Source organism: Bos indicus, chromosome 12 (assembly GCF_029378745.1).
Source record: "Bos indicus isolate NIAB-ARS_2022 breed Sahiwal x Tharparkar chromosome 12, NIAB-ARS_B.indTharparkar_mat_pri_1.0, whole genome shotgun sequence".
Classification (NCBI taxonomy): domain Eukaryota; kingdom Metazoa; phylum Chordata; class Mammalia; order Artiodactyla; family Bovidae; genus Bos; species Bos indicus.
In genome coordinates this window covers 23,024,390-23,046,789 of record NC_091771.1, presented here as the reverse complement: position 1 = coordinate 23,046,789, position 22,400 = coordinate 23,024,390, and the positions used below count along the sequence as shown (strand labels likewise).

At 41.2% G+C, this 22,400-nt stretch overlaps 1 protein-coding gene across 2 annotated transcripts in view; it reads left to right on the top strand.

Annotated features, from left to right (window-relative positions):
* NHLRC3 (NHL repeat containing 3) overlaps nt 1-14,323 on the top strand; it is a 41,257-nt gene extending 26,934 nt beyond the window's left edge. For both annotated transcript variants that reach the window (XM_070800165.1, XM_019971367.2), the window contains one exon: nt 13,427-14,323. In XM_070800165.1, coding sequence (XP_070656266.1) covers nt 13,427-13,580 — 154 coding nt within the window. In that variant the 3' untranslated portion in view covers nt 13,581-14,323. The remainder of the gene's footprint in view (nt 1-13,426) is intronic.
* Nucleotides 14,324-22,400: the final 8,077 nt, after the last annotated feature.

Below are 22,400 nucleotides of genomic sequence, written 5' to 3'. Positions count from 1 at the left end.
CTTCTTCTCTTGTCTTTTATGACTTTGATACTTTTCATGCACAGTTATTTTGTGGAATGTCCCTCACTTTGGATTTGTTCAATGTTTTCTCATGCTGAAGTCCTGCCTTGTTGGGAAGGACTGGACAGAAGCGACGTTCCTTCCCCAATGCACTGTTATCAGGGGTACCTGATGTCAGTATGGAGTGATCATCGTATCAACCATGATCACTTGGCTAAGGTGACACCTGCCAGGAAGCTCTTCTGTAAACTTACTACTTTTCCCTTTGTAAATTGCTGCATATTTGCAGGGAGACACTTTGAAACTATGCAGATACCCTGTTCGGACTTAAACATTTCTCCAGGCTACCCAGGGTCTAGTCTTTTGGGAACATAAAATAGAAGCTGAGAGGCTCTGAAAGTTCCTCCTTCCTCCAAAAAAGGAATCTCCCACCGGTTTAGCTTACAAGCTTCCCTCGAAGGTTTTCAGTTTCCTTTTCATTTTGGTCACAGAGGAATTGCTTCTTACTGTCTTACAAGCTCAGTGAACACACTGGAAAGAGTATTTGTGTCTTGTCCATTATTTCTCTGTGTTTTGTAATGGGAGATTTTTTTTTTGGATAATTCAAATATCCTGCTGAAAGCGATCCTTGCTCTGCCCACACGCATACACTGACACTGATATCCATCTCCATATTCTCAAGGCCATCATTATGACGGCTGTACTTTCTGAATCTAAAACCAAGATTCCTCTTCTGAAAAAAAAAAAAAAAAGGACTCCTTTTGATTTGTGAAAAATTTTTATGGGAAAAGACTTAACAATTGTGTAACACTTTTCATATAAAACGTTCCATGCATCAAGGGAACTCTACTCAATGCTCTGTGGTGACCTAACTGGGAAGGAAATCCAAAAAAGAGGGGGGATATATATGTACATGTAGCTGATTCACTCTGCTGTACAACAGAGACTAACACAACATTATAAAGCAATTGTAGTCTAATAAAAATTAATAAAAACAAAAAGAATTACCATTGTATATACATTAAACTGTGTGATTAAATATTGTCACTTTCAGTCATTTTTTAAAAATAAGATTACCTAAAATTGAGACAATCACAGAAAATACTGGACATATGTTCTCTGCACCTCCGGCTCATTAATCACATTGCTCACCTTCTGCGTTTCTGTTTTGGGCACGTGATCTCTTACAACACAGTTGCATCTGTGGAACATCAAGCTCTACTGTTTTTCTGTAGTTGATGATATGAGCGAATAACTACTGTTTCTAAACAATGGATAGATATACAGTATACTCAACAAAATTGTTCTTAACAATTCTTAAAAATTGTTTTGACAATCTCCTACTACAATTTTATTACGTCTCCCATGTCTGACTTTTATACTCATACTACCGATACCCCTCCTGCATGTTTCTTTCTCTAGAGCTGATTTTTTTTTTTGACTAGTGCCATCTGTCATTATAACTCATCTTCCATGCTGAGTGGCTTTGCATGAGGCGATTGCTGGTTCCCTAGCCACTTGGACCTCACAGTTCCCCATGAAAAACCAGAGGACCCCACTCTGGCAGTATTCAGATACCTGACTCATCTGAATTTCCTGCTGAGATGGAAACCTGCAATGGAAAGTCAGTCAAGTGTTTTCTGTTTAGGCTGGAGTAGAGGTTGGGTTCTGTGTGTGTATGTGCGTGTATGTGTGTACAGGCAAGTGTGCTCATTTGGAGAGTGAGGCTAAGTCTCAGTGCGCAATAAAGCAAGGAACAGATGGTGCTGTCAGTTCCAGGCACCGCACAATCGCACACCATATGAGCATTCCCCAACAGTGCTGCATATGCAAACCCAAGCTGCCAGCAATCCCTCTGATACTTAAATTCCCAGAGCTCCGAGAGAGCATATTGCACTGCATTCCTCTGAACAATAAAAATTACTTGACTTTCTGCCTTTCCTCTACATTCCTTCCCACACCCTGCTCCCTGAGGCTAGTTGGAGAGGAGCTTCAAACTAAAATGTTATGAAATCGAGTCTTTAGTCATTTGTTCTCTAAGGTAAAGCAACACTGACACACAGCGATGTTAGAAATAAACGAGTGGGACTCATCATCATAAACGTGAACATTATTTATTCACTGAACAAGTAAGTGAAAATCTCCCTTTATGAGCAAAAGCCCATATGGAGTAGACAATTTTTTTTTTAAGTACAATTCCAGCCCTCAAACCAGTAATCAATCAGAGATGATAAGATACACAATATAACCAAAATATGAGTTGGAATATAAACAGTATAAAGTGAAAAAGAGTTTACATGAATGACATTGTTGTTGATTTCAGGATAAACCTTATGGAAACAGTAACTTTGAGTTAGGCTTTGAGAAAGTCAGAGTTTAGGTATAAGACAAGGGTTATAGTTTACTAATAAATTAATACAAATTATACACATAGTCCCAGATCTATTGCCATCACTAGTTGTTTAGCCAATAGAAAATTAAAACGAAAAAACATTGTATTCTCTAGTTTGGAGATTTGGACATTTTATTCTCAGTGAAGACAGTCAACTGCAACATGTTCTCTGTTTGAAAGCTTTCAGTTTAACTGGAACTCATACATTGCTGCTTGAATGTAAACTGGCACTACCACTTGGAAAAAGTAAAGCTGAATGTAGGCATGTCTTATGATCCAATAAGTCCATTCCTATAAAATAGTCATCAAAAGGCATAATCTAGAATATTAATAGCATTATGTAGCCCCAAACTGGAAGCTACCCAAATGCCCATTGACTTTAAAAAGTGAAGACTGTATCATGGAATATCCACTCAATGGAATATCATATGGAGATAAATGGATGATATATATATTTATGTGTGTGTGTGTGTATACACATACAGATGAATCTCTCAGGCATAAAGTTGAACATACAAGAGAATAGATAATGTATGATTCCTTTTATAAGTCTTTTGTGCTAACTGCTATGGACTGAATTGTGTTGCCCTACATAAACTGTCTAAAATTGAGCTGTTAGAAGTAAGAGTAATTGTCGCCTTGAGGAATAGTAAGTAGATGGAAGCACAAGGAAGGTCTTCTGAAGTGTCAGTAAATTTGCAATTTCTTTTTCTAGGTTCTGGTTAAATGAGTGTGTTCAGTTTATGAAAAAATATCAAACTTTATTTTTATGAGACATCATACACTTTTCTATAATATATTTAATTAAAAGCCTTAAAATATTTTCTTAAATCAAGATAACCTAGATTTCTCAATTATAAAGCATAGTAGGCTTTAGTAGAACTTCCTCTTGATCTTTGAAATCTAATTCTTTGTCTTATTATTATAAAAATCTGACTCAATTTCTAAGTCTCTGATGACTCTTCTAAACAGACAGTATGTAGTTTTCTTCAGTTGGGACTAAGAATTGATGCTCTTTAGGTTCTTCTTCTCTTTAAATGTTGTGTACAGTTCTGTCCTTATATCGCCTCTTTTTGCTTTCTCTTCCATCTCTACGTGATCTGTCATCCACCTCATTGCTTCAGTTTCCACCACTGATACGAAAGACCCACATTTCTGGCGCTCTTTCTCCTTTGGTCCAGAGGCCTTACGGGCATCTTCACCTGGATGTCTCACAGGCCCTTTAAATATCACCCGTACCAGGTGGAGTTTGGTGTCTCTCACAACAAGCTCCCTGCCCTGTACTCTCTGTCCTGGGGGAAGACCACACTGTCCACTTCAGTCAGACTGTCATCCTAGACTCCACTCTCTCCCTTCTTCCTCATCTAATTAGTCCACAGCTTCTGGCACTTCTGCTCCCTCAAGAGTGCCTCAATCTTGATTCTTTTTCAGTCCCAAGTCCACTCAAGAAAGCCTAAATGACCCTCCTCCAGATTTTCAGCCAGCCCCTTCCTACACACCTTTTCCTTCTACAAGCCTCCATTTATGTAGATAATAAGTCTTTTCTTCTAGTTTCTCAGAACAAAAATCTTTGGTTTGTCTTTGACATATCTCTTACATATCCAAGTGGATAAGTCTATCTCAAAATAGATCCAGAATCTGACCATTTCTTACCACCTCGCTTCCCTCCTCACCGTATGATCCACACCAGCCGTTCTCATGCCTGTATCTTGAGACCCACCCACCTTGTCCAGTGAGCTGCGCCCCAGTGCCACACCATTGCATGTGCGCACTCTCTTCTCATGCCGGGAATGCCCATCACTCACTTTGCAAGTTGAATAATTCTTTCTCATCGTGTAAGGTGCACAGGCACCACAGTCTCTCCAAGAAATCTTCCCTGGACCTTTCAGGCTAAGCTAATAGTCTATTTATCTTTATTAATATATTCTGAGTGCTGAGGACATTGCCTGCCATGTAGCTGGTTCTCAGTTCAATTCAGAGGGGCTAATGATGAGCCAATCTACTGCACTGGAATAGAGCCTGCATATTCCCTCTTACATTTCTTATAATAATTGTCACATCCTATTGTGATTTTTCATTTTCATGTCTAACTTCCTCACCAGGTTATGTGCTATTCAAGGTTAGGAAACGTGTGCTTTAATCATTTATACATTCTCTGTATGCTCATAATAGTGTTCAAGAATGATTACTGAAAGGTAAGAACACAAATGAGTTGAGAGTGCATTGATAAATCTCTCATTCTTACTGCTATGGGCTGAACTGTGTTGCCCTAATATCCATATGTTGAAGCTCTAACCTTCAGTGTGATGCTATTAGGAGATGAGGTCTTTGGGAGTTAATCAGGTTTAGATGAGGTCGAGCACCCCTTTATAAGCACTTGTGTCCTTATAAAAAAGACACAAGATTCTCTCTCTCCTGTGTTAGAACACAGAATCAGCTGTCTGAATACTAGCAAAAGAGCTCTCACCACACGTCGATCATCCTGGGATCCTTATCTTGGATTCCCAGCCTCCAGAGCTGTGAGAAAACAAATTTCTGTTGTTGAAATCAAGCAGTCTGTGGTATTTTGTTATGGCAGCGTCACCAAATTAATACACATCCCATCTAATCTAGCTACTTCTAGTTAATTAGTAGCTAATTAATTAACGTGTATGCTAAATCACTTGAGGCGTGTCTGACTCTTTGGGACCCTATGGACTGTAGCCCACCGGGCTCCTCTGTCCCTGGGACTCTCCTGGCAGGAATACTGGAGTGGGTTGCCACACCCTTCTCTGGGGGATCTTCCCAACCCAGAGATCTAACCCGTGTCTTATACAACTCCTGCTAGCTAGTAGCTAATTAATTAATACTTCTGGATATAGTTGAGAACAGGGACTGGGAGCCTCCCTGAAAACACACATAACAGTTTGTCTACAAACTGACTTTTCTGGACACTACGTTTCAACTTCTTAGTGTTTGGCACAATAAGGCCAAGCTCAATCAGTCTGTCATAGTACAAAGTCACAAATTTCATTCTTAGCCACAACCAGTCATCTGACAAAAGTGAAAACGAATAACCCCTCTGCTGTGAAATCAATCAAAGGCCATTTCCTCCTAAGTAGACATCTATAAGTGCCATGTTTATAAATTAAGAGCAAAATATTGTTACAATGTACTTGCAATTACTTTCCTGTAATTGACTGTTAACATTGGTAACTAATGTTTTTCCTCTTTGGTTGACTCACAGGATAGTAAATAGCTCTTTATTTATGTCACCACAAATAACTTAATTTTTGTAATGAATTAGGTTTTCACGAATCTGAAAAACCAGTTTACTTAGTGTGTTTTTAGAAGGAATATTTCCTTTCTCCACTTTTCAGTTTCTCTCCAGAGAGAATTTACCTGGCTCAGTTGATCCCCATGGAAGAACAGGTGGCAAACCTATCTGTGTTTAGAGCCTTGGATTTAATATCGTTAAGTCCAGCATATGTCCATGGCAGATACCCCAGGCAGCTGCGTTCACAGCACCATTTTCTTGGACTGTTGCCAACGGGAAGGTTGCCGTAAACTGTAAATTTGAAACCAGAAAGGCCCAAGTCAAGCTGTAACCTCCTAACTGGTTGTCTGATTCTTTTAATTTGGAGAATCAATTGAATATTCAGAAAGGAGGACACTTTGAAGACTAATATAAAACGGACCAAGTAGGCAATGATTCTGTAACATTTCCCCATCAACTTGCTTAAAGGAAACCCCACATTAATTCTGTGTGTCTTGCCTTCTCAGTTTGGGCACTAGTTTATTCCTTTTTTTTCTTTTTGCAGTACAAAGTTACATTTATTTATTTATTCTAAAATTTGTATTGGGGCATAGTTGGTTTACAGCATTGTGTTAGTTTCTGCTGTTCAGCAAAGTGAGTCAGCCATATGTAAACATATATCCCCCTTTTGGGATTTCCTTCCCATTTAGGTCACCACAGAGCACTGAGTAGAGCTCCCTGTGTCATACAGTATGTTTCTCATCAGTTACCTATTTTATCCATTGTATCAGTGATGTATATACATCAATCCCAATCTCCCAAATTCATCCCACCATTCTTTCCCCACTTGGTGTTCATATGTTTGTGCTGTGCATCTATGTCTCTATTTCTGCTTTGCTAATAGGTTCGTCTGTACCATTTTTCTACATTCCACATATATGTGTTAATACACAATTGCACTCGTTTATTCCTAAATAAAGAATAAGGAGGAGAACAATAGGTTAATGGGTCGTGGTCCATGCTGTCAGTACGTAGCCAGCCTGGTTATAGGATGGTGAATATTCCTCTTAAAAATAAATGCAAGCAACAGCAACAACAGACTCAAAATAGAAAAGGCAAGTTCCACTAATGTCAGACTCATGCAGTTCGACACTATTACAGTGAAACAAAACCCGTGCCAGGGTGCTGCAGGCTCACAAGTCAGTGCTCTGCCTTTAGGTTCTTACTCCACTGTCTCATGCTGCCCCTTTGTGTCTCCTGTACTGGATCCTCAGCTCTTACCCTTAGGAGCTCTTTTTTATTTGGGGGATCCCTGGGTTGGGAAGAGCCCCTGGAGGAAGGCATGGCAACCCACTCCAGTATTCTTGCCTGGCGAATCCCATGGACAGAGGAGCCTGGCGGGCTTATGGTCCATTGGGTCGCAAACAGCTGGACACCGCTGAGTGACTAAACAACAAGTATCAGTCCAGGGCAGTTGGTGAGGCACCGGGCATCTCATTACTTGAGTGATAAAATATTTACTTCATCAAACTTCTGATGTCACACATTTTCTCTAAACAAACTCCCTCAGACTCCTTCAGATCAGATCAGATCAGTCGCTCAGTCGTGTCCGACTCTTTGCGACCCCATGAATCACAGCATGCCAGGCCTCCCTGTCCATCACCAACTCCCGGAGTACACTGAGACTCACGTCCATCGAGTCAGTGATGCCATCCAGCCATCTCATCCTCTGTCGTCCCCTTCTCCTCCTGCCCCCAATCCCTCCCAGCATCAGAGTCTTTTCCAATGAGTCAACTCTTCGCATCAGGTGGCCAAAGTACTGGAGTCTCAGCTTTAGCATCATTCCTTCCAAAGAAATCCCAGGGCTGATCTCTTTCAGAATGGACTGGTTGGATCTCCTTGCAGTCCAAGGGACTCTCAAGAGTCTTCTCCAACACCACACTTCAAAAGCATCAATTCTTCGGCGCTCAGCCTTCTTCACAGTCCAACTCTCACATCCATACATGACCACAGGAAAAACCATAGCCTTGACTAGACGGACCTTTGTTGGCAAAGTAATGTCTCTGCTTTTGAATATGCTATCTAGGTTGGTCATAACTTTCCTTCCAAGGAGTAAGCGTCTTTTAATTTCATGGCTGCAATCACCATCTGTAGTGATTTTGGAGCCCCCCAAAATAAAGTCTGACACTGTTTCCACTGTTTCCCCATCTATTTCCCATGAAGTGGTGGGACCGGATGCCATGATCTTCGTTTTCTGAATGTTGAGCTTTAAGCCAACTTTTTCACTCTCCACTTTCACTTTCATCAAGAGGCTTTTGAGTTCCTCTTCACTTTCTGCCATAAGGGTGATGTCATCTGCATATCTGAGGTTATTGATATTTCTCCCGGCAATCTTGATTCCAGCTTGTGTTTCTTCCAGCCCAGCGTTTCTCATGATGTACTCTGCATAGAAGTTAAACAAGCAGGGAGACAATATACAGCCTTGACGAACTCCTTTTCCTATTTGGAACCAGTCTGTTGTTCCATGTCCAGTTCTAACTGTTGCTTCCTGACCTGCATACAAATTTCTCAAGAGGCAGATCAGGTGTTCTGGTATTCCCATCTCTTTCAGAATTTTCCACAGTTTTAGCAAGAAAGAAAACCACAAAGTTCAATGTGCCACCCCATCAATGGAACATCCAGAATCTGACCCATCGAAATGGTACCTGGATGTTTCTCCCCAGCTCCTCCAGGAGGGAAATGGCCTCTGTTGGGAAGTCTGAAGGAAACTGATGGTTCAGTTGTGCTTGGCTAGGCCTTTGTAGGAGACCAAGCATACTGGCAAGAGAGAGCCAATAGAATCCAAAACTCGTTGGCTTAGATTTGCAGCACGAATCCAGGCGGATGAAGGTCCTCTTTGGCTGTTGTATTCTGCCCCTGCTTCTTTTGGGCAAACCAGCTCACCAGCTTTGCTGTTCTGGCACTGTAGGACCGGCCAAGCAAGGAGGCAAAGCAGGCTGCAGCTGAAGCTTGACTCTCAGCAGACCTCTAACCCCTTTCTTCCTCACTTTGCACTGTGTGTGATCCTTAAAAACCGATCAATGAAAGAGCCTACATCCAGGGACTTCCCAGTGGTCCAGTGGTCAAGAACCTGCCTTGCAATGCAGCGTACGTGGGTTCAATCCCTGCTCAGGGAACTAAGATCCCACAGGCTTCAGAGCAACTAAGCCCTTGCACCACAGCTAGAGTCCGCGCTCCACAGTGGGAGATCTGGGATGCTGCAACTGAGACTATAAAGAAGGCTGAGCACTGAAGAATTGATGCTTCTGAACTGCAGTGTTGGAAAAGACTCTCGAGAGTCCCTTGGACTGCAAGGAGATCCAACCAGTCCAACCTAAAGGAGATCAGTCCTCAATATTCCTTGGGAGGACTGATGCTGAAGCTGAAACTCCAATACTTTGGCCACCTGATGCAAAGAACTGACTCATTGGAAAAGACCCTGATGATGGGAAAGATTGAAGGCAGGAGGAGAAGGGGACGACAGAGGATGAGATGGTTGGATGGCATCACCGACGTGATGGACATAAGTTTGAGTGAGCTCTGGGGGTTGGTGATGGACAGGGAGGCCTGGCGTGCTGCAGTCCGCCTGGTGTGCTACAGTTCATGGGGTTGCAAAGAGTCCTACACGACTGAACGACTGAACTAAGACTTGACACAGCCAACTAAATAAATTAATTTGAAAAAAAGAGAGAGAGACGATATCCAGTCTACAAGGCTCTCAGTTCAGACATGATCTTCTTCTTGACCTGAAGTCAGGATCCATTATGAATTAAGATTTGGTTTTGAATTTTGTCATATGCAGCATGATTTCCAGCTAAAATCCACTGATGATCACAATATGGTACTCAATGAAAAAGAAGAATGGGCATAAATTGAAAATGCAAACAAAACTTTATTTTGTTGGTCAAAGAAAATAACTGCAAATTTTCTTAAAGAGAGTGGTCAGGACAGGCCCACAGTGCTGGCTAATGACTCTGTTAGTCATAAGCAGGAATTCTAGAGCAAGAAAATTCTGGCTCTGTGTTTCGTTGCCATCTCCTCTTGGATTTCTCTAACTTTCTTTCCAAAGAGGCCTTTTAAATGCATTAAAACTCATATGCCCAAGTAAAATGTAATAGAGACAGGCTGAGCATCCACGCCTGTACTTAGACTTCCTGTAATTCTATTCCTCCAAAGAAGGGTACCATTGAGGAGACATCTGATTAGCTATCAGAAGACACAACAGGAACCCCAGGGAAAGTCAGGTTCAAGTTGCCCTGATGTAATTACTGATGCGTTTAATTAAATCATGTACAAAGGCATTAAATATTTCAGCAAAGTCTGTTTTAAGTTGTTTTACCTCTTGGAAGACACTAATATGAAATGATTTTCTCAGGTAAATGAGGTTTAGCTGTGTTGGTGGGTTGAGCAGACACACAGCAGCTGCAGGTTTAATTAAACGTTTGCCTAACCGTATAAAAAGACAGTGATATATCTTCATAGCATCTGGCAGCTCCAGCATCCTCCAGCCATTCTTTAATTAGCATGCTGGTGAATTTAATAGAAAATGACTTTAACTCAGGAGCAGATGGCTCTTCTGAGTGACAAGGGGAATGGCAATCTCTGTCATGTTTACTTGGTCTGTGGCTTTCTAGTGGAAGGATCCCTTTGGAGCACAGTCCTGATGAAATCAGGGGTCAGGTTTAATATCTTCTGAAAGCAACCACTTTCGAATCTTCTTCAGTTGAAAACGTCCTACTTTCCAGCTTCCAGAGATGGTTTTCCTTTGTCTCTCTGTCTTCATTTTCATATTTTATGACACTACTAGCCTTTCAGTTGTTGAGCTTCATATAAATTTTCAGCTTCTCCAAGGTAGATAAAACAGTCTATTGGACCCAATACAATCTCTGAAATAATCATTATCAGAGTTTTAAAGCTTAAGAAGCATGAACCACATTCACTCCTAGATGGCAATTGGCTTGAGAGAAGAAGGGAAGAAAGTGTCTTTGCTTTTGTGTATTTCTTTTCTTTCTTTTTTTCTTGCTCTTTCTTCCTTCCTCCCTTTCTTTCTTTTTCCTGCCATGCCATAAGGCATAAGTGATGTTAGTTACCCGACCAGGGATCGAACCTGCACATCCTCTGCATTGGAAGCGTGAACTCTTAACCACTGGATCCCCAGGGAAGTCCCCATAGATTTTGCTTTTGAAATGAAAGAAAAAGGTAAGAAAATCCTAAGGAATAAGAAAAATGAGAATGTTCATAAGTGTTGGTGTGCTTTGGTTCCTGTGGGTCAATTTTTAGGAACTTTTTTCGTATGTAAATGCTCATCGTATGGGTCTCTGGTTACTATGTGCACACTCGTGAGACAGCTGTGCTGCTGTCCCTAGGAAATTTTAAACAACGAGTTTAGTTCACTATGTGGTTAAGATTGACTGGGTCAAAAATGGACAATATATCTATCTGGATTTAAGAATATTATTTTTCCATTTATTCTCAGGTTTTCAGGTATGAATTGCAGACAAACTAGTCCTAATCAGTCATATGCAATGTGCATGCCAATTACTGCCAGGTGTAATGTTAAAGTATTGATACTTAAGTTATTATAATAAAGCCGTAAGCCTGTAACCCATTATTACAAATGAATAGGTGGACTAAAGAGTTTATAAGAGTGGCTGGGCTGGTTTTGGATGTAGGACCATCAGACAGCAGAAACACTCTCTTCCAGGTGCTATACTGCTTGTGTGCATGCTCAGTTGCTAAGTTGTGTCCGACTCTTTGCAACCCCATGGATTGTAGCCCGCCAGGCTCCTCTGTCCATGGGATTTCCCAGGCAAGAATACCGGAGCGGGTTCCATTTCCTTCTCCAGGGGATCTTCCCAACCCAGGGATTAAACCTGCATCTCCTTCACTTGCAGGCGGCTTCTTTACCACTGAGCTACCAGGAATGCCTGTTATACTGCTTAGAGACCATCCATTGCTCATGCCTGGAGACACATGTATCACGTCTAACCATGTGCCAAACAGGTGCTGGGGATCAGGAGTCCCTTGCCCTTGCCCTTGCTGAAATCTTCTCTCAAAGGGGTAGAGAGATGTAGAGGCATAAGCATAGTAAAGTGGTGAGAAATACAGTTAAGACACAGGCAACTACTTTGTGAGCCTAGAGGCAGAAACAGGAGATTTTCCCAGGTATCATGTGCAAATTGACTTTAAATTTGGTCTCTCTCTCTCTTTTTTTTCACCCCAGCTTGATTGAGGTATAATTGACAAATAAAAATTGTGTATATTTATGGTGTAAACGTGATGTTTTGATACAAGTATAATTTGTGAAATGATTACCACAATCAAGTTAATTAACATTTCAATCACCTCACTGAGTTAACATTTGTGTGTGTGATGGGGGCGTGTGGGTGAATGGTAGAATACTTAAGATCTACTCTCTTAGCAAATTACAAGTACACAATACAGTATTATTATTAGTATTCGTGTATCTGGCCGCACCAGGTCTTAGTTGCAGCACGTGGGATCTTTGTTGTCTCATGCGGGATCTTTTGTTGTGGTGCACAGGCTCTCTGGTTGTGGCACGTAGGTTTAGTTGCTCCACGGCACGTGAGATCTTAGTTCCCTGACCAGGAATTGAACCTGCATCCCGTGCATTGCAAGGTAAATTCTTAACCAGTGGACCTCTGGGTGAGTCCCACAATGCAGTGTTATTAACTGGAGTCACCATGGTGTACATTCGATTGACAGAGCTTACTCATCCTCCATGATTAACTCTGCCCCCTTTGCCCATCATCTCCCCGTTTACCCCATCCCCAGTCCCTGGCAACCACCCTTCTACTCTCTGCATCTATGAACCCAATTTTTGGAGATTCCGTGTACGCCACATTATGCAGTATTTGTTGTTCTCTGAGTGATTTATTTCACTTAATGTCCCCCAGCTTCATCCATGTTGTCACAAATAACAGGATTTCCTTCTTTTTTTTAAAAAAAAATGTTCCACTGTATATATTTAAACCACATATTCTTAATCATTCATCCATCAATAGACACTTGGGTTGTTCCTATATCTGAGCTATTATGAATAATGCTGAACTGGACATAGGAGTGCGGGTATTTCTTCAAGGTTCTGGTTTTATTTCTTTTGGATATACCCAGAAATGGGGTTACTGGGCCATGTGATAGTTTTTGTGTTTTTTTTTGTTTTGAGGAACTGCTATACCATTTTCCATGTCTGTACTAATTTACATTCCCTTTTCTCCACATCTTCACCAATGCTTGTCTTTTGTCTTTTTGATGATAGCCATCTCACAGGTATAAGATGATGACTCATTGAGGTTTTGATTAGTGACGTTGAACACATTTTCATGCATCTTTTTAAAAAATTCTGGTATTATACTGTTTTGATTACTGTAGCTTTGTAATTTATTTTGAAATCAGGAAGTGTGATGCCTCTAATTGTTCTTCCTGCTCAAAATGGTTTTTATTATTCAAGATCCTTTGTGATTTCATATGAATTTGGGGATTTTTAAAAATATTTCTGTGAAAAATTCCATTGGAATTTTTATAGAGATTGCACTGACCTTGTAGCTCACTTTGGGTAGTATGGGCATTTTAACAATATTGATTCTTCTAGCACATGAGTGTGGAATATCTTTTCATTTATTTGCATCCTTTTCAATACTTTCATCAGTGTTTTGTCATTCTTATTGTACAGACCTTTCACCTCCTTCATTAAATGTATTCCTAAGCATTTGATTGTTTTTTATGTTCTTGTCTTCCAGTTGGCACATGGCAGAACTACCTGACCTGCTAGATTTTTATCACTTCACTTCTGGAAACGACTGTACTGCACTCCTAATCGGCCTCACCCGATTTGAGCATCACACGTTTCACCAGCAACAAATTATTACTGATGTATTTTATGCTACTCAGTAGATCCTCTAGTGCACTTTCACACAAGCACAGGGGAAGCGGGTAACCACTTCTGCGAGTGGCATGTAGAGGCTTGATTAGAGAGTCTCAAAATGCTAATTAATTGTGCTAAAGATTAGGGTTAATTTGTACCCAGTCATCTCTTGGTTTTTGTATTGAAATATTTTAAATTCTCACATGGACAACATTAGAGCAACCAATAGATGTCCACTATATCAAGCTCAGGCTTTCTGACTCCAAGTTTATTGCTATTTTTAATACACTACATAGGAAGAAGGAACCGTGTCAGTCAGTCTCAGAGTTGGCCTATGTTGGGCAGGTGAGGCCCATGGTTCTGATGAACTTCTTGATTCAAAACATCCATGTGTATCACAGACACACTACTCAGCTACAAGAGCCCCGAGGTCTCCTTCAGCATGGAACAGGCAGACGTGTAGCAAAAGATGGAGAGTTTGTGTCAGCATGGGAATGAAAAGGTTAACTTTAAACCAACAGTATCTAGCAGCATTGCACCAAATTGCCCTGTGTTTCCCTCCACCTGGAGTGTCGGCTTTCCTTTCCTCACATTTGGTTCATTGTGTGCTGTTCTTTTGAGCTCTGAGTGGGGTTTTGCCATATTCACCTGTATGACCAAGTCACCAAGGCAATAAACCAAAAATTAATGTTAGTTAAAAACAAAATATTTGTATCATTTTGAAAATTATTTAGTAGATGAATTCTGCTCTAGATAAAAATATCATTCAGTATCATGTAATAAAATAGTTTCTTTCTTGAAATACCTCTGAAGAAATGTCTAAAAATATTTTAGGACAAATGTTCATGGTATTAGAGTCAAAATGAAGCAACTGAACTCTAGACAATAGAAGAGCTAGAAGTGATACTTCTAGTTCAGTTCAGTTCAGTCACTCATTCATGTCCAACTCTTCACGACCCCATGGACTGGAGCATGCCAGCCTTCCCCGTCCATCACCAACTCCCAGAGTTGACTCAAACTCATGTCCATCGACTAGGTGATGCCATCCAACCATCTCATTCTCTGTTGTTCCCTTCTCCTCCTGCCTTCAATCTTCCCAGCATCAGGATCTTTTCCAATGAGTTGGTTCTTCACATCAGGTGGCCAAAGTACTGGAATTTCAGCTTCACCATCAGTCCTTTCAATGAATATTCAGGACTGATTTCCTTTAGGATGGTCTGGTTGGATCTCCTTGCAGTCCAAGGGACTCTCAAGAGTCTTCTCCAACACCACAGTTCAAAAGCATCAATTCTTCCACACTCAGCTTTCTTTATAGTCCAACTCTCACATCCATACATGACTACAGGAAAAACCAGACAGACCTTTGTCGGCAGAGTAATGTCTCTGCTTTTTAATATGCTGTCTATGTTGGTCATAGCTTTTCTTCCAAGGAGCAAGCGTCTTTTAGTTTCACGGCTGCAGTCACCATCTACAGTGATTTTGGAGCCCCCCAAAATAAAGTTTCTCACTGTTTCTATTGTTTCCCCATCTATTTGCCATGAAGTGATGGGACCGGATGCCATGATCTTAGTTTTCTGAATGTTGAGTTTTAAGCCAACTTTTTCACTCTCCTCTTTCACTTTCATCAAGAGGCTCTTTAGTTCTTCGCTTTCTGTCATAAGGGCAGTGTCATCTGCATATCTGAGGTTATTGATATTTCTCCCAGAAATCTTGATTCCAGCTGGTGCTTCATCCAGCCTGGCATTTTGCATGATGTACTCTGCTTACTCAAACTCATTGTGTTGGTGATACCATCCAACCATCTCATCCTCTGTCATCCCCTTCTCCTCCTGCCTTCAGTCTCTCCCAGCATCAGGGTCTTTTCCAGTGAGTCAGTTCTTCACGTCAGGTGGCCAAAGTATTGGAGTTTCAGCTTCAGCATCAGTCCTTCTAATGAATGAATACTTCTAGTAATGGTGAGGAAAAGTGAAACAATTGAGTTACACTGACTCAGTGATAAGAAAGATAATCAAACTGAAAGCTATTGAAATGTAAGTGGAAAGTTAAATTACCACCATCCATTCTTTCATGCAACTAATGCCTTTTCATGATTACCGTACTTGAAATAAGATGAGTTGGGTTTTAATCTTAGATCTACAATTTTCTGAATCACTGAACTTCTTGAAGACATAATTTTTTCTCCTATAAGATGATTCTAAATACTATCTGCCTGATGCCACTTACAAGAATGTTGTAAATTCACAGGAGAAAATAAACCTCAGTCATCTTACTGTTTTGCTACTCAGCATCTAACTGGTATGGGTTTTCAGAGTCTAACTCAAAAGTATCAAATAAACATTAATATGTATTTATTTCAAGCCCACGTTCTCTATGTAGAGAAAACAATCCAGTTAATTGTAAGCAAATACCATCATTTCAAGTTTCAATCAATACAAAATCCCTTCTCCCTTCATTTATTCCTCATGATAGCATGAAAATGCTAAGAGCCTTTTTATTTCATTTAAGTATTTTATTTTGGTTTATCTATAGTGTCTTTGAATATACTTTGAGTGTGCATGTGTGTGTGTGTGTGTCTTATCACTGGTTAAGTGATCACTGGTATTGTCATTTAACTGTTTGAGTGTAGTGTAGGACCTCCTTTATTTCCCTTTATGTCCCTTTGTGTGTGTGCGTGCATATACTCAGTCTCTCAGTCGTGTCTGACTCTTTGTGACCCCATGCACTGTAGCCCACCAGGCTCCCCTCCCTGTCCATGGGATTTCCCAGGCGAGAATGCCATTTCCTTTTCCAATGGATCTTCCTGACCCAGTGATCGAACCCATGTCTTCTTAATTGGCAGGTGGGTTTTTTACCACTGCATCACCTGGGAAGCCCCATATCCCTTTGTTTTTGCTTAGTTGCTAAGTCATGTCCTATTCTTTGCAACCCCATGAACTGCAGCACACCAGGTTTCCCTGTCCTTCACTATCTCCTGGAGTTGCTCAGACTTGTGTCCATTGAGTCAGTGATGCCATCCAACCATCTCAGACTGTGTTTCCCCCTTCTCTTCCTGCCCTCAGTCTTTCCCAGCATCACATCTTTTCCAGTGAATTGATTCTTTGTATCAGGTGGCCTAAGTATTGGAGCTTCAGCTTCAGCATCAGTCCTTCCAATGAATAGTTAGGGTTGATTTCCTTTAGGATTGACTGATGTGATCTACTTGCTGTCCAAGGGACTCTCAAGAGTCCTCTCCAGCACCACAGTTTGTTGCTCTCCCGCATTTATAATACAGTTGCTTAAACATTTCCTCTACATAAATTTATAACTACATGAGATAGTGTAGTAATAAATAAATTTTGGCAGTGGCAGATAAGATAGTTATACTGTGTTCTGTAGAGCTGTGTCCTCAAGCAAACCCTAAGAAATCCTACATAGTCTATGGATAAGCCATCCCTGCTGAAGAAATTGGCAGGATGGAGCAAAACTGCTTGGTGTTGAAGTTCATGGAGATGTCCACAGTGAGGCTCAGTCAGGGTTGACCTAACCATGAACAGTTTGTCTTCCTGTGATTTGAGTAGCACAGGAAGTTTCATCTGCTTGCAAATATTCACCCAAGCAAGTGCCTGAAATTCTTTCACTAGAGATTAGTGTATCCAGGGTTAAGTATGAGGCAATAATGTGTGGTTTAGTATCTGGCAGGTGGACTTCCCAGGTAGCTCAGTGATAAAGAATCCACTTGCCAGTGCAGGAAATGCAGATTTGATCCCTGGGTGGGGAAGATTCCCTGGAGAAGGAAATAGCAACCCACTCCAGTATTCTTGCCTAGAGAATCCCATGGACAGAGGAGCCTGGAAGACTACAGTCCATGGGGTCAAAAAAGAGTCGGACATGACTTAGCAACCAAACAACACCTGACAGGCGTTCACTGCATCCACCGCCATTGTTCTACCATAAGCGTGCTCCTCGTACATGGTGAATCTTAACTGAGAGTATTTGAAGATGTATAGGAGCACTTTTTGGTTATCACAGTGCCAGAAGATAGGGCTAGGAAAGGCAGAATTGACTCAGGCAGGGTGACTATATTTCCTGCAGAGGTGAGGCTGTCTTATATAAGGACAAATTGTTCTGCTCCAATCACCAGGCTTTTCTTTCATCATGTATTATATGTAGGGGGAAAAAAATCTGATTTTTTCCTCTCCCCTTAATGTGCCTTTATTGATCTGACTTATATTCTTTTTAATCTAAGAAAACTACATATCATGCAAAACCTGTGTGCCTGAGGAGATGGGGAAACCCCAAAACAGACCTGGTCTAATTTATAAGCACAACCATGATCAGGGCAGGCAGGGGTGTAGGAGGGAACGGAATTAAATCAGTAAGTCTCTTGGAAATCAGCCTGCTCTGTTTTGCACTCCCAGCCCCTCACACATGTTTGTGTGCAGATCTAACTTCAGAATATCAGAGAACATATAAGAAATGGAGAAGCTGGGCGATCCTTAAGACAGGACAGCGCAACCCTCGGAGATTTTTAGGTTGAAGCTGACTTAGACATGGGAAGGAGAAAGGCAGCCGGCAGCCCACTCAATGACACGGGCACTTCAGGATGTAGGAACAGGTGGAGTTTATCCTGCAGTCATCCCTCAAGTCGTTCCAGCCGCCACAATAGCCTGCATTGAGCCCACTGTGGACACTGGCTAGCATTGATCTCGTTCTGCCCAGTGGGCCGTGATGAAGCCCACGTGCCTCCCAGACAAAGCCTGACTTCCTGTGGGTGACATTTTCGGAGGAGTGCAGAGAAGGCTCCCTTTGTTCTCCAGGTTTTTTTTTTATTAGCACCTGCCAGCGTCTATGGTTCTCCCCGCACCTGCTGAGTTAGCAATCTTGCAGCGTAGTTTTGTCTGCCCGGAGAAGATTGCCCTGACAGTGGAGTTCTCAAGTACTGCAGCCTGCCCCTGGGGCTCTAGCAGTGATAGATTTAGAGAACTGACTTGCCTACTCTGTTCTTAAAGACCACTTCGGGATCATGCAAACATAAACACGTGGACTTTTTTTAGTATGTGGAAAAATAAAATCCTCAAATGATTTGGTGTGTCTGATATCTGGGTTTAGCAGCCTCTGTACAAAGAACGTGCTAAAATTAGCCTTGAGCAAATGCCAGTGTGTGTTATCAGGAATTTGAAGATATTTAAAATAGGACCAGGAGTCAAGATGGAGGGAATCAATAAGTGTTTTCCAAACAGTTAAAAGTGAAGTCCTATTTCAATGGGATGTTGTCTGAACTTAGATCCAGAATGGGCTATCAGTAGAATAGGGTGATAATTGCTTAATAATTCCTGGAAAACAAGCTTACCCTCTGATTGTAATTGCCAAAATGTGAGGGCTGAACTTTGTACTGATAATACCCTGGAAACAAACTATAAACTAAGCCTCATTTAAAAGGTAAAAGAATTCTGACTGCGGAGATAAGAAACAAAATTTTCCTGTGATCCCGGTCTATCAGTTTCTTCCCTTTCCTGTACGAGCCCCATCTTTGCCTCCATCTCTGTCTCACTGTCTCACCCATACATATAGGGGTCATCCTGATACAAGGAAAAGGTGGAACACTGACTTCTCCAGGGACTGTTCCAAGTGAAGACCCTGGGACAAGGGAGAAAAGAGATTGCAAGGCACATATTTAAACTGGATGGGGTCGCGCTTCTGAGCGCAAGGTCTCCTAGAGATGAGCTCTTTACAACAGAAAGTTTGGGGCCCCTGCATGACAAAAACTCACTTCTGGCCACTGTTCTAATCCTGTGGTCACACACTGCAGGCCAGCCAAAGGGCAAGCTCATTGTTCAGAAGCCAAGTTATCATGATGTTTATTTTTATAGCCAAAGAAGACACTTTCATCCATCCTTCTCGCCTTTCTTTTCTTTTTTTTTTTTTTGAATAAACATTTAAAATGCCAAGTGTTGTACTAGATTCTGGAAATGGAAGACTGATAAAGACACATTTCCAGCAAACAGATACTTTGTCTGTCAGAAACCATGAACATGTAAAGAAGTAACTGTATTATGGAGAGATTTAAGCTAATAGACAGCCAGGGGGTCTTTTTTCTGCATAATCAGGGGTATCAGGAAAAGATCACCTGAAGAAGACTTAAAAGGCAACCAACATTTCAGGTTAAATCATGGAAAAAAGCTTGAACTAAGACTTTATCCTGAAAAATGATCCACAAAAAATGGAAAATATATTTGTATCTCCAAGAACCAAAGTTTAGTAAGAATTGCTTCTGTATACTAGTCCACATAATGAACAGTGATAATACAAGGGTTCATGGAGAGAGGGGTGGGAAAATTCTCCTCTGAATTATATGATGAGCCTACCTGTCCTTTACTTTGTGTTTGACCATCTCCACTCAGACAGTTGGTGGGTCAGCTTGCAAAAACACTCGAGGGCTTACCCATTTTTTCAAGAACTTTCTTAATCTTCTGGGATAGAAAGGATTCTCTTTTGGAACCTCAGCAATCTGTCTATATAGGAAATAAACTTCAACATACCTGGATGCCCAGCCAGTGCATAAGCAAGCTTTTAATTAATTCTTGATTTTTCAGCCAAGGACTTCACTGCCTCTTCTGTCTCAGCTTATGTATGCAAGTCCTGAGAATTTCTGAGGTCCCATGAGGGACCCATCAGATTCTTCTAGACCTTGAACTTTCCTGTCTCCAAGTCATGGTCACTTCTTTCTTGTCTTTCTTTCTTCCAAAGATGCACTGGCATTTTTCATCACTGACAGCTCTAATTATTTTACATTCTTTCCTTCACCCTTATTTAAGTGAACTCCTGTGAAGGCTTCCAGAACATGACGTGAGGCGCGTCTACCATGTTGAATCAATAGCCTGTGCAGATTTAGATGTTGACAGGATCCCCCTTGTATCCAGGAAAGTGGAAATAGGCAGAGCCAAGGCAGGAAGAGTGGCTGGGAGGCTGTCCCTCTCTAACTCACAGTGAGCTGCTAGAGAGCAGTCTGCATTTACTGCCTCTACATTTTTCCCTGTGGACGTTCTTTAATCCACTTGGTCTGGCTTCTGTCACCATCACTCCAAGTGAATCTGCTTTTGCCAAGTGTACCAAGAATTGGTTACCAAATTTAGTAGACACCCAGTAGTCTTTCTCTCAGTTGATTCATTGCAAGCTTTTCTTTAAAGTCTCTCCTCTTCTGACATAGAGATGGCCAAGAGGCACATGCAAAGATGCTCAATATTGCTAATTACTAGAGAAATGCAAATCAAAACTACAATAAAGTATCACCTCACACCAGTTAGAATGGTCATCAGTAAAAAGTCTATAAATAAGTGCTGGACACAGTGTGGAGAGAAGGGAACCCTCCTGCACTGTTGGTAGGAATGTAAATTGGTGTAACTGCTACGGAAAACAGTATGGAGGTCCTTAAAAAATTAAAAGGAGTTACCGTGTGATCTAGCAATGCCACTCCTGGGCATATATCTAGAGAAAACTGTCATTTGAAAAGATACAGGTACCAGTGTTCACAGCATCGTTATTTACAATAATCAAGACATGGAAGCAACCTAAGCATCCCTTGACAGAGGAATGAGTAAAGAAGAAGTGGTACATATATACAATGGAATATTACTCAGCCATAAATAGGAATGAAATAGTGCTATTTACAGCAACGTGGGGGCTTTCCCGATGGCCCAGCCATAAAGAATCTACCTGCAATGCAAGAGCCGCAGGAGCTGTGGATTTGATCTGTGGGTCAGAACGATCCCCTGAAGGAGGGCATGGAAACCCACTCCAGTATTTTTGCCTGGAGAATCCCAGGGGAGCCTGGCGAGCTACAGTCCACAGGATCGCAAAGAGTCAGACATGACTGAAGTGACTTAGCATAGCACAGCAACGTGGATGGACTTAGAGACAGTCACACTAAGTGAAGTAAGTTAGACAGAGAAAGAGAAATGTCATATAATATCACTTGTATGCGGAATCTAAAAAAAAGAATGATCTAAATGAATTTATTTACAAAACAAGAATAGACTCACAAACATAGAAAACAAACTATGGTCACCAGGGGGGATGAAGGGGCAGCAGAGGGTGATAAATTAGGAATTTGGGATGAACATACGCACACTACCGTGTATAAAATAAACAACAAAAATCCACTGTATAGCCCAGGGAACTATATTCAATGCCTTGTAACAACTTATAAGGGAAAAGCATCTGAAAAAGAATATATATGTATATATTTTTTATCACTTGGTTGTACACCTGAAGCTAACTCAATATTGGAAATTAACTATACTTCTTTTTAGAAAAAAAATTTTTTTTTAATTTTCTCTTTGGGCTTCTCTGATGGCTCAGTGGTAAAGACTCTTTCTGCCAATGCAAGAGACATGGGTTCAATCCTTGGTCCGGAAATATCCCACATACTGCAGAGCAGCTAAGCCCGTGCACCTCAACTATTGAGCCTGTGATCTAGAGCCTGGGAGCCTCAAGTACTGAAGCCTGTGCGCCTAGAGCCCATGCTGTGCGACAAGAGAAGCCACTTCAGAGCAGCTCCTGCTTGCTGCAACTAGAGAAAAAAAGGCAGCAACAAAGACCCAGCACAGCCAAAAATAAATTAATTGCATTAAAAAACATCTCTCCTCTTTTGGTTGCTCTGCTTTCTCTCCAGGTTCTTCCGGCTGCTGTTGTTTCATCTTTCACATCCCTGCCCCATCTCCTTTGTGTCTGTCATTAAATGTTGACACGATCCAATGTTCTATCATCAGCCATCTTCTGTTACATTCTTCACTATCCTTTGATTTCAAATTTAATGTCAGTCTCTTTCCCTTTCCTGAAGTCCAGACTCTTGTGTCCATATAACTAACATA